The following is a 12282-nucleotide window of genomic DNA, read 5'->3' on the forward strand; positions in this document are numbered from 1 at the left end:
GATGCCTGGCAGGGTGCTGGGCTTCACGAACGTGCGCTATAAGAAAAAGAGGGGGAGCTGACGGTTGCCTGAAATTGGATCAAAACTCACTACCAGAAAATTCATTAGCGCAATTCATAAAAGAATAAGATCATCAGATAATTATGATATATCGTATTATTCGTAAACACAGAGGCTGGTTAAAGTCCCTGCGACAAGCTGTGGTAACCTCTATGGAATTTTTATGTCATTTCCTCCCCTTTTGAGTTGCGCAGCATAATATACAGAATTGAGCACCAAGCTCATTCTCGTCTATCGAATCGTTTCTCAATGCAAAGACAATATAATTGCCATGACCAAACCAACCGAGCCTTTTGCTTCTCTTTTTTATTTTGGTTCCGGTATCCTGGCCATCTAAAAAGGTATCATGATTTCAAAACAACGCCTGCTAATGCATAATGAAGAGGATGAAAAAGTGAGGGGGGAGGAAGTAGTGTAACAACGTCAAAGGTCATGAATTTGGCCTTCGTTCCGCTTTTGTGCTTCTCGCTCGTTGATGCTCCTAAACACTCTCTTGCCAACTTCGTAGCTACTAATCATAATAGCACAAGATGGAGCAATTTTGAGAGTACGAGGAAGCCATCCTTTCCAAAGTCCTGCCAAGCCCTCAGTAGAGTAGATATGCAAGAGGAATCGCATCATCGGTTGATTCTCGGGAGCTAAAGCCTTATCCGCCGCGGGTAGCGCATTGTTCGCTGAATCACGAAAGACTTGCGTCCGGGTCTTGCCTACGTCAAATGGCATTGTTACCGTCGATGCGACGGCTCCTGATATAGCACCCGCAGTGAAACTATCCATAAAAGTTGCCGCATGACCCTCTCGGCTCTGGGATCTGGATCTTGCGCGCGTCCTTGATTCATGGTCATCCCGAGTCAATGACCGACCTTGTCGCTCCTCTCGCATATCAGTAAGCTTGCCTCTGATTGTCTCGTAGCCAAACCAATACATTCCAGAAAAGGGAACATCTCTCCAGAGTGTCAGATTTAGGCCTCGCCAAAGAGAGCGATACCCATCTTCCGCTACCATCTTTCGAATACCCTTAAAGGTATTTGCTAAATGACCAGTCGCGGTGGATCCCGGGGACGCCTGGAGTCGTGTTCGAAATAATTCAATTGGGCCGACTGCCATAGCGGCGATTGTCCGTGCGGTGCTGCCTGCCACTAGGGGCGCATAATCGTCATTGGTGATTTTGTTGATGGGACTCGCTTTGTTGGATCGTAACCATTCATACCCGGTGAAATAAATGATATTGGCCGGAACGGCCATGACCAGTGTTGGCGAAAGACCTCTCCATAAGGATGTAAATCCCTCGTTGCGTGCAATCTTCTTGATGCCATCGAATGTTGAGTTGAATCTTCTCTTTTGTACCTCCTCCACAGCGCATTCCTCGGCGGTAGGGATACTCCCAATCGGACCGGCGATGCAAACTTCGGCACTGTTATTCATGAAGAACACTTCGCGGCAGCAAGCAGTAACTCCGAGATTCGAAGGTCGAAAAGCACTAGGTGACGAAATTGCGAGTCTTTGGAAGTCTGTAACGGGCTGCGACGAACCTTGGGATTGCAGTCGGACACGGACGACATCTAGAGGGGTTACTGTGGCAAATTCTGTCAGTACATTCCATTTCATCTGGTGATTGTTGAATGAAGCAGTGAAGTGCGTATAGTAGCTTACCCAGTATCGAAGTCAATAAACTTCCGGTAATGGCGGAGAGCATCTTTTGTCCCATAGAAATATCCAAGCCATCGCCTCCATCATTTTGCGAAGAAACCATTGTCTGTCCCGCAAAAGCGTCTTCGCCTGGTCCTAATCGGTCGTGGTTGTGGCCACCAAAACTATGGTCAGAAGCCATGTTGTTCATTATGTGCGCTGACCCGGTTATCCCGGGGGCGCCCTTTTATGGTAACTCGATGTAAAGCGGATAGAATGTGGTCGAAATTTTAGCAAAGGATCGAGGGGTGTGAGATCACAAAATGATTGTTGTTTAGTTAAGCAGGAGGAATGTTGTGTAGGTTATGTTATGTTACAATGGGGGAGGCGAAAAAAATAATGAGAAGGAATAAATTTAGGTGAGAAATGGGGTAGCGATATCGCGGATCCCTAAGGTCAAGGGAGCTGTGTCTCCTCCGCGTCATTAATAAAGAAGAATGATGAGGCTAAACTTTTTTCACTAAGTAGCAGGACATAAAGTTTTGCCGGTCTCAGGCCGAGTCCGAGCTTCTCAAACCCGATCAACGGAAATCGATAAGTACAGGTTCTTTCTCGGAGCTTGCGCGCGCCTTACCTTATCCATGATGTCAGTGGAGCCAATCGGATTATGTCAAGTTACCACATGAACCCCACTTTACAGGGTCGTTTTGCAGCAACGCCAGCCACGGTCTGACTCTTAAATCGGCGATAAGATGGAGTTAGATAACCAAGATAGCCTTAGCTGCCTTAGATATCTCACGCAATCTGAACCGCCATGTCGGCACCACTTTATGTACTCACCCTCACTGGCCAATGTCTTTTAACTTCACTTAATCCATTCATAAATCACGGATCCATCATTTCACTTTCTCACCGTCACTCCTCCTTCTCCTGAACTCCTGTAGATATCACCTTTTTAAACTCAATGCCTACATATACATAATAAACCTAGATCAATTTCAATCTCAATCAATAATCGACTCAGGCTTGTACAATACATTAAACTTTCCGTCTCACTTATAGAATTGTGATCGTTTCTTCTCATCAACATGGACAAACCAACGGAACAGATACAATCTGAATTAGAGAACTTTAGACAACAGTGGCGAGCAGAAGTATCCGCTCGTTCAAGAAACACGACCGGATCTCAGCAACAGTCACAGTCACAGCAACAGCGATCAGACCCAAACCAAGCCGGTCCTTCATCAAACAAGCCTCCAAAAAGAAGCGAATTCGGCCATAAGAAAGCCTCTTCCAGAACGGTTCATCCACTGGAAGATGAAGATGAATATTACCACGCACAATCTTTTGATGAACCCGACCCCAGTAAAGCCATAGGAGGACAAAGACTCGGTCATCAGGATGCTGTTTCTGCTAAAGACAAGGAAAAGGAGCCACAGACCGCCCTAGACTTCTACGAGAAAGCAGTGGAGAGGGAAACCAGCGGCAAGCTCGGAGACAGTTTACAACTTTACCGCAAGGCCTTCCGCATGGATGACAATGTCGACCAGTCTTACCGCAACAAGCATTTTCCGGGTCGCTGGACGAAACCGGCGCAGCTCAATCCATCTAATTCTCCCGTGACCGTTCCAAATACAGCCCACCACTCCCTAGATGACAGGCCTGTCCTTTCCCTGCCAGAACTTATCGCCAGCTTCTCTAGCCTTAGGATCGAAGGTTCACCCCCAGAATGTGAAGGTGTGGCCCCACCTCCATGCCCCATGGCCGAGCTCCCCGATGAAATTCTCATTCACATTCTTCGGGATGTAGCCATTACGGATGTGGCCGATTTCGTACGTCTTGCGCAAGTGTGCAAGCGATTAGCTTACCTAGTTGCGACCGAAGACCAGATATGGCGACGAGTGTGTTTGGGGTCCGAATTCGGCTTCGGCGGCATGCACTACCATTGGCAGCGAGCGATCGATTGGGCACCTCTCAGCTTGGAGCAGGAACTCGCCGAAGATGAAGATATCTTCACGGTGGATGAGTTGGTGTCGCGACGCAAGAAAGAAAATTTAGCCACAACCAACATGCTGCTACGTAGCTTGTATTCGTCATCATGGCAGGCCATGTTCCGTCGGCGCCCTAGGATCCGTTTCAATGGATGCTACATTAGCACTGTCAATTACATCCGAGCGGGTCAGGCGTCAACACATCAAGTCACGTGGAATAGTCCAGTTCATATCGTTACATACTATCGTTACCTACGTCTATTCCGTGATGGTGCAGCTATCAGCTTGTTGACGACTGATGAACCCGCACATGTTGTACACCATCTTACAAGGGAAGCATTGGCGTTACACAGAGGTGGGGGAGGCCCACATTTGCCATCAGCGGTCATGACTTCGGCACTCAAAGGTCGATGGAGATTATCGTCAACAGCAGATAATCCAGATCCGACGGGGCCAGCTGCTGTGGAGGGTGGCGATTTGTATATCGAGATGGAGGGGGTAGGGCCAAAGTATATGTACCGGATGGAATTAACGTTCCAGAACGCCAGAAAGGCGGCACGCAACAATAATAAGTTAGGGTGGAAGGGTTTCTGGAGTTATAACAAGCTAACTGACGACTGGGCTGAGTTCGCGCTTAAAAACGATAAGCCGTTCTTCTTTAGCAGAGTTAAGAGTTACGGCGTAGGAGAGTGAGTTACCCAGTCAAGGAATTAGAGTCAGTCAGTAAGTTAGCCAGCCAGTCAATTAATTAATGAGCTAATACACCAATGATCACCAAGAGCATAAGAATTAATCTGGGTTTTATGAATTTTTTATTCATTTCGTTCCCTCTATGTACCTCGCCTCAATCTGTGGTATATCGGGGTATCTTAACAGAAATCGCAGAAGGAAAAAAAAGCAAAAGTAATGACTCTAACAAACAGTATAGAAACTCCGAATTCCGAATACTTTGTTTCGATGTATCCCGCGGAGGTATCTCATTCGTACTCTAACAATCCAGGCATCTCGTTGGGAGTCCTCCCACTCTTCCGCCCTGTCTCTCTCCCCGTGAATGGCCTATTCTCCTGGTGAAACGCAACACTCCCCGCTCCCCACCTGATTCATCGTTGGCATTCCCTTCCCCCTCCTCCCATGCACTCGGGCGCAACGGACGCCCGACCACCCTAAACCTCGATTAGATCGAGGGCTGTCGCGACTGGCCACGACGTCTGCGCCGCTGACGCGTAGGCGCGGATTCCGGTGTAGGAGGCGATGCGGAGATCGGCCGCAGCACGCCCGCCATCGACGCGGGAATGCTTTCCGGACGGCCCCGTTCCCAAGGCTCTCGGGACAGGGTCGGCTGAACTGGCGGCCGGGCACCCGACCCCGCCCCTTGACTCGGGGGGAGATTCCCCCACACCGGGTGTTGCTGTGGTAGTGCAGATGCGAATGTTCCCCGTGTGGGGGCGGTATGGGGGGACGGGGTCGCCCGTCCTGCATGGATGGTATAGTTGGCGGGCGTGCCGGGGCTCCGGGATGGTTGGTTGGCGTAGGGTTGGAAATGTTGGGGGTGGGGTTGAGGTTGCGGGATGGGGCTTGCGGGGGATTGGAAAGATCTTGTGTGTGCGTATGGCACAGCTGGGGCATAGAGGTGTGGGAGGGGTGCGGAGTAGTTTCCTCCGTTTAAGTGGTACTGCGCCCATGAGGGGACAAAGTTTGGTGGCTGGGTATGAGGGGCCGACATTGGGCGGATGGAAGGAAGGGGTTGATGGATTTGCTGGATTTGCTGGGGAACTGGTTGGAGACTTGGCCGGGGAATGGGCTGGTTGAGCCACGGTCTGGGGATCCCGTCGGGTTGGTTCATGTATCCTTGGCTTTGTAGGTGCTGGTTCTGTTGCCAGGTTGGTGCTATCGGCGACATGGAGCTGAAGTGCCGCGGTGGGAGCCCTACTGGCGCCGACAAAACGGGGCGCTGGGGTTGGCGTTGGCGTTGGCGTGGAATGGGTGTCGGAGTAGACTGTGGACCTCTGCCTCCGGCTCGGGTGGCTCGGGTTGGTGTCTGGTTTCTCGCACGCTGGCGTGGATTTGGAGATAGACGGTTCTGGTTGTCTCCGCCGAAGATTGGGGCTTGCGGTTGTGCCGGTGTTGGCGATGGGGCGCTGTTCTCGGGGCTTCCCGGTCTCGATGGAGAGTACCGGGATCCAGCCGGTACTGGCGATGCGTATCGTCCCGGTGCAATCGGAAGGGGGTGACGCCCGTTGGGGAGGACGTATCGGCCGGTTATGTACCGGGGTGGAGGAGTAGAGCTCGTGATATTGGTTGTAGGAGTAGTGGTGTTATCTACATTCCAAGCTGTAGGAGCCGTCGTGGTGGCGGCAGGAGTCGCAGGGCCGGAATTAGGATCCATGGTGACAGGTTGACCGGCCGGTCCGACGTTAAAGTTAGAGCCAAGGGGTTGGCGGTCGGAATGGGGAGGATAAACTCTTCCCTGGCTCGCGACGGGGATCAAGCGGGCTTCGCCGGCTGCTCTGCTTTGTTGGTACTCACGATGGTCGTTCGTAAACGCCTCAGTTATTCGAGGATCAGGCGCCGGGAGGGTTCCAGATTTGTCACTTGAGGGTGATCCTTCAGGTAGCCTTGAACGATGGCGATATAGATAAACCTGAGGGCCAGAAGATGTGGTAGGAATGGTAGAGGTGTTAGGAGCAGAAAACGTTTGGGGAGTTTGAGATGAGTGAGGAACAGACGGGAAAGAATTCTGGGTGAGAAGACGAGTAGCGGTTTGTTGTACCTGGCCTGTTCTCCTCTTCTTCGCTCCTGCCTTCTCTTTTCCTTTACTCCCGTCCTCTTGCCCTTCCGAATCTAAATCGTCTGAAGAGTCCGATGTACCGGGTAGTGTCCGCTTGTTAATAGCGGGCCTTGATGCTATTGGGCAGGGGTTAGCACAAATCCCTAACTTGGAAGCAGCTATGGTGCAACGAATTCGTGTTATTGGTTGAGTTGCTAGTATTTGACAAAACTTACGGGACTTTCGACCTCTATCAGAACCAGTTGAGTTATCAATGATGTCGTCCGGGTTGCGACCGAGTCGTCTTAAATCACCGGCGCTTGATGGGGCCGGGGGTCGCAAGCCCTTGTCTATCTCTGAGAACAATTGAACAATGTATTCAATATTGTCATTGATCAATATTCGTGCGTTTTGTTTGTCAACTATGGCATTGTTAGTCAATAATGATCTTGTTCAGTAACTCTTCAATTGCTGAAAGAGCGTCGCAGGAGCGAAATCCACCCGTCCATTAAGGATAGGCGATTACCACCCGGATAGATCGAAAGGGGCAATTAAGTACTTGGGCAGTAAGAGACTCTTGGGGTCACTTACTGGTATCGCACTTGATCCAATTCTTATGGATCTCGACAGTTTTTTTATACCAACTGACCATCGCGGATATTCTCTTCTGGTTATCCTTATCGATCTTCTCGAAGCGATCGAGCATGCTCTGGCGATTAAGGAACTGCGGGCCCGTAAGAGCCTGATTCAAAATCGCCAACGTCTTTTCGGCTTCGCAGCCTGCCCTAATGGCCTTCATCCGATGGTGGGAAAATTGGTTGTAGAGCCTGTCGAAGCGCTGCAGGACGAGCCCGAGGCATTGCTCGGCTTGATCAAGGTTCTCTACACTGGAGTTCGCGGCAGCGATTGATGCCTTCGCTTCCTCCATTTTGGCTGCTACTACTATTATTAGTAGTAGTAGATCGCAGAGACTTGGAGACGTTGCAAAGAAAATAGAGACGACACGGGTGATGGTGACGAGAAGAAAAGAGATGGAGGTCAAGTGAGGGAAGCTGAAGGAAATATTGTACACACGGCAGAGATTATGGGGATGGCGAGGGAGAAGCGACTCAAACAATGCGACGGCGGGTTGGAAGTTGTGACAGCAGAGGCAAAAGTGGCAGAAGAGGCTAAGAGAAGGAAGAAAAAAATAAAAAGAGAGAGAGAGAGAGAAGAGAAACGAGTGATGTGAGACTAGCTCAGCTGTGTAGAACACTGCGAAGATGCTCAGTCTAGGAGGGAGTTGGTGGGAAATAAAAGAGTGAAGGGTGAAGAGAGAGGTGGTGGGCAGTTGGAAGAAGAAAAGGAAACACAATAGAAGCTGGGAGAAAACAACATTGAAAAGTGCTTCAAGAAAAGCGGTTCTGTGGGAGATCTTAGGGCAGCTTAAAACCTAACAAGCACGAACTCTGCTGGCGACTCATAATTAGAAGAGCCTGGATATGAGAGAAGTATCTAAGTACGCGCGGGTCTGCAGATAATCGGCTGGGAGACAAGTGCCGACGAGGTTCGCGAGACCCACGCAGAGTAAACGTACGCAGAGTCCGCCTAGCCCGCCGAGCCAGAGGACATACAAGCACATGGCTGGCTGCGCTGTATACCTAACTAGCTAGTAGTTTAGATAACTGTTACGAGGATTGGGCATGGAAAGGAATCTACAACATTTGCCTGTCAAAACGTAAACGTCTTGTGAGGCGGTGATATTACATATCTAGGACGTCACGGACCAGCGACGATGTACTAGTCAATCCAAAATAAGCCTAGGATCATGGCCCACGCAATTATATATCTCAAGACATAGCTATACGTTACGAGGAAGTGAGTGGCTTATGTCAATATCAACGTATCGCGTAACGGTACCCCTATTTCCTTTCTATGACTTCTCTTACAACCAATAGTCCAGCATACCTAGGTAGCCGGGACAGATTTGTGCTGTGCTCTGTGAACATATGGTTACTGAAATAAAAGAGAACTCACCTTAGAATGCTTGATTTAAAGGCGGTAGTCACTCCAAGGTGTCATACAATACAAGAAAGAAAGCTTCTTAATTAGGAGTCTTCACTTTGATACCATGACAAGTCCAACCCGTAGAAATTCTGCATGGAATCAAAATATCGTTATAGAGCCCAGTCGTACGTATTCAAGGAGAAGCGTCATCAACAAAACATAGGCGTCTTCACTGGTATGTACAGCTAAGGTAACTTTTCGCACACAAGACTTCAAAGGGCTACGAGAAGACGATTCTGCTACGTAGTAGATTTTACACATGGGAGCTATTGAGAATGGGATATTGACAATACTTGTATCAAGTCTTCAATATAATATTTAGTGTCATTACTCCTATCTTGAAAGATCGTCTCTTCTTACACAATATCTAGTTGAATAGAATATCCGCGACGATCCTGGGCATATACGTCTAGAGCCTGACTTGAAATGATTGTCAATCCCCTAGAGTCAAATGATGTGAATTTTGTGATGACTTAAACATCTCACATCACACTCCTAAGAGCTTTACTAGTAGGCTCTCCCGCGTAACTTGAGTAGAAGACACACTTTGGTTCAACCTTGGAATAAGTCCCATGAACGGATTCATCGAAGGGTAGCTTAACATTAAACTGATTCATGAACTTCGGTGCATATCTTCTAAAAACCTCGTAATTGGGTGTCTTAGTAAGCTAGAAAAGCTGTGGGATCCTAAATCGTCACGAGTCCTATTTAGATGATAGTCCTAGCTAAATATGGTTGCACGTTATAGAATGAAGGATGTTTGGGGGGGAAGGTTAAATATACAGCTGCTCACTTGTCCCCTGCATATATTAATTCTAATCATTCATCTAGAAAGATACTCCACAGTGGCTGCGACAAAGAGCTCCTCCACGATTAACCCCGGCGGAGCGGATCGGTGGTCCTCCGGAGTAGGAGTTTCTGCGATTGCCCAAACCGGTCACGGTATCTCCGGATGTAGGTCTTCTGAGGATGGAATTATAGTAAGTGGAAAGCCTTTCCGATAAGACGATAGTGAAATACGACAAGATCTGCAGAGGCTGAATCCCTTCACGCTTCAATTGTTTCAGGTGTTTCGTAGATCTTACGGTGATTATTCCTTACATTCCCAGTATCATTGAAACTTCCCGGTAGAGTCGTCGCGGGATTCTAAATGACTCAAAAAATCGAGCGGCTAATATCGAAGTTGGGGAGGGATCGGACGTAGCAGTAGAAGTATGTACTTAGAAAAAGAAAATTAACCTGGCTACCGAGTAATTGGCTGCGTACTCGTCATGCGAAGTAAGGGATGGCTCAACCGGAAAGCATTCGCCTAACTTAACCTCTTACATTCAATATAGATTTCGGCGACTTGATGTTGCCCGAATTCAATTACCTTAGAAGAAACGACAGTCCCGCGCCATTGGGACTTGGCGAAACGCGAAACATTCAATAGCGGTCAAAGAACTATTGACTAGAAACCACACTACTGGTACATCATAACCATACGAAAACCTTCGTATGAATTCGTGATTCATAGGAGTTTCGTTGGGTCTATGGTCGAGACGTTGGGTTACACTAAGATTGACGTGCATGTAACAGCTTTGCCGTGCGATCCCATCGTGGGTAGGCTGTGAAGATGTTTTGCAGACATATTCGAGTTCAGCTGGGTCGGCTCAAATTCCGCTGCACTGCACAGACATGAGGCGATCAGCAAACAATCCACCCTTTTCCAATTAATGAAGGAATCTGTTGCAGGTGACGGATAGATGAGACGAATCTTTGACGAGGAGCAAAATAGAAGGCGTGTCTTGAGGATGGCGTGGAAATGTTACCAAAGGATGCAGGAGTCAGGAGAAGAAACAGAAGAAACACGGGGTTAAACCCGAAGAGGTTGGCGAGGATCTCCTCTGCGCACGTTGCACGGGGAGGACAGGTACACGGTACAGGGGTGATAAGGGAAGCTATCCGCTTGCGTGGAGAATGGGATGCCCTGGAGAGGAGGGGCACGTTCGGCTCGGTTTGAAAGTACACGATGATCTTTTGTTGGTCGATTTGAATGTATTTTTTATTTGCTTTTCTGTTTCTGTGTAAGGTTAAGAAGACAGATAATAAATCAGTAAAATACCAAGGAAAAGGAGAAATTGCTTTATCATTAATTTCGATTTCATTTGACCTCATAAGTCGGGAATCAAACGAACTGATGGTTATGGGGAATTTCCATGTCCAATAACCGGGTTCGAAAAGAGGTTGTAATAATTAACATAGGCACATATACCCTTGGGATATTTCTTCACCTCGTTTCCAGGTACGAAGCAGCGAAGTACATTATCGCAAATATATGCCGGTATTGTACTTTGAGCCTAGACTTGACTACCCGGGTCTTTCGGTCAGGCTTCGTCTCTGATAGTTCCATTCGAGTAGGTATCCATGTTACCCTACTCCAGATGTTTATTCGCCTCTGATATTATAACTTCAATATAAAATTTGGCTACACCGCCATGTAAGGAAGGTTACGATCCCAACAGCCGGTCATAATTTGTGACATACGACATTGGGCAAAATAAATATTCGCGAGATAGGTTGAATGTAATTCGGTCCGTGATGAATACACACTATACATGTAGGTGTACGTATACTAATATATGTATGTACCGATCTGATTGATATCTGAGAACAGTGGTCAGTGGTTAGAGATCGATTACAATTGACTTTCTTTTTTGGTTAAGAGGCTCCCCCTGAAAGGAATAAAAAAGTTGAATTTCCAGATAAGGAATTAGGGCAAGTAAAGATAGAATTCGCTTCAATCCCTAACCTAGCAAAAACCTTCATAGTAGCAATTATGCCCCTAGTATCGTACCCGTTCGCAGTCTTAGCGGCGAAACTAGGGCATGGTACCCACAAGAAGCTAGACCGACTCCACTTAGAAGCCCCAGAACCCTGGACAGCCCGCTTTTAGCTCTTCGAATTGGAGAATATCACTGGCGTGCCGCCGTACCTTCCTGAGTACCTAGGTACAATCGTAGGTACACTTGGAAGTGCTGGCGTAGTCGTTGGATAGTAACCTGCAAGAACCACCTGCCATACTACTTTGGGGGCTGGGTTGGTAAGGTAGGAACTTTGGGTACGCGGGAAATCTCCATCTATCTACCTAGGGAAAGAACATTGATCGGAAACTATTCTTGAGCTCGTCTTTTTCTTCTTTTCTTTAGTAGCTTCCATTCCCCTACCAACTTATTTTCCAAATATTACTCTACCACTTCAGGGCATTACAATGATTCACTTCCCAGCCTTGCGCGCCTTCATGTGGTGATGCCCTCGTGTGGCTGTTTCACACTATTAGTACTTGACAATATCATTTTTTTCTTTTATAACCGCCAAGCCGTTTTAATTCGGCTTCACGCTTATATCTCACTTGATTACTCACCTAACTACCTCATTTTTCTAGTCGTTCGTTAATTCGGTTTTCCATCGGTGATTCGCTACCGCCTCTTTTCCTGTGAGATTCATAGTGATAAATTTTGGGTCTGACTGGATTTCTATCGCATTCGAAACTTAGAAGTATAGATAGAAAACAGTTTTAACCTACACAGTCAGCCCTTCTGACTCGGCTCGATGACTTGTTCATGATACCCCGCGGCGATTGCTTCTGACAGCTACACTACACCACTTTTTAATATATTTGGCCGCCACGAATTCCTTAAGCCGTGCGCTTTCTGTCATTTTTTTCGGCACCCTGCAGTATCGCTCTCTTATCGCCCACCGCTCAGTGGTGTCATTCCAGGTCGTACCGAATTTCTGTGCTCCCCAATA

General features: G+C 47.9%; 3 protein-coding genes across 3 annotated transcripts; 2 read left to right on the plus strand and 1 right to left on the minus strand.

Moving 5' to 3' along the window:
* Positions 1 to 364: 364 nt before the first annotated feature.
* Positions 365 to 2132, minus strand: F4822DRAFT_59622 (mitochondrial carrier). Its single transcript, XM_051463713.1, has 2 exons — positions 1714 to 2132; positions 365 to 1634 (listed from the first exon to the last, which is right to left on the minus strand). The coding sequence occupies exons 1-2, from the start codon at positions 1898 to 1900 to the stop codon at positions 484 to 486; spliced, it is 1338 nt and encodes a 445-aa protein (XP_051309832.1). The 5' UTR covers positions 1901 to 2132; the 3' UTR covers positions 365 to 483.
* A 351-nt stretch (positions 2133 to 2483) lies between these two features.
* On the plus strand, positions 2484 to 4716 carry F4822DRAFT_59634 (uncharacterized protein). Its single transcript, XM_051463714.1, has 2 exons — positions 2484 to 4403; positions 4609 to 4716. The coding sequence occupies exon 1, from the start codon at positions 2778 to 2780 to the stop codon at positions 4371 to 4373; it is 1596 nt and encodes a 531-aa protein (XP_051309833.1). The 5' UTR covers positions 2484 to 2777; the 3' UTR covers positions 4374 to 4403; positions 4609 to 4716.
* A 520-nt stretch (positions 4717 to 5236) lies between these two features.
* F4822DRAFT_418507 (uncharacterized protein) lies at positions 5237 to 6078 on the plus strand. The gene has a single exon (XM_051459536.1). It carries the CDS (start codon positions 5477 to 5479, stop codon positions 5909 to 5911), a length of 435 nt encoding a protein of 144 aa, XP_051309834.1. The 5' UTR covers positions 5237 to 5476; the 3' UTR covers positions 5912 to 6078.
* Positions 6079 to 12282: the final 6204 nt, after the last annotated feature.

Source organism: Hypoxylon trugodes (genome assembly GCF_022578975.1).
Source record: "Hypoxylon trugodes strain CBS 135444 unplaced genomic scaffold F4822scaffold_10, whole genome shotgun sequence".
Classification (NCBI taxonomy): Eukaryota; Fungi; Ascomycota; class Sordariomycetes; order Xylariales; family Hypoxylaceae; genus Hypoxylon; species Hypoxylon trugodes.

Coding starts and splice junctions, on each gene's coding strand:
- F4822DRAFT_59634 (XM_051463714.1), top strand. CDS start 2,778: ATGGACAAACCAACGGAACAGATACAATCTGAATTAGAGAACTTTAGA.
- F4822DRAFT_59622 (XM_051463713.1), bottom strand. CDS start 1,900: ATGAACAACATGGCTTCTGACCATAGTTTTGGTGGCCACAACCACGAC. Junction 1,635..1,713: donor TTTATTGACTTCGATACTGG/GTAAGCTACTAT, acceptor AATTTGCCACAG/TAACCCCTCTAGATGTCGTC.
- F4822DRAFT_418507 (XM_051459536.1), top strand. CDS start 5,477: ATGGGCTGGTTGAGCCACGGTCTGGGGATCCCGTCGGGTTGGTTCATG.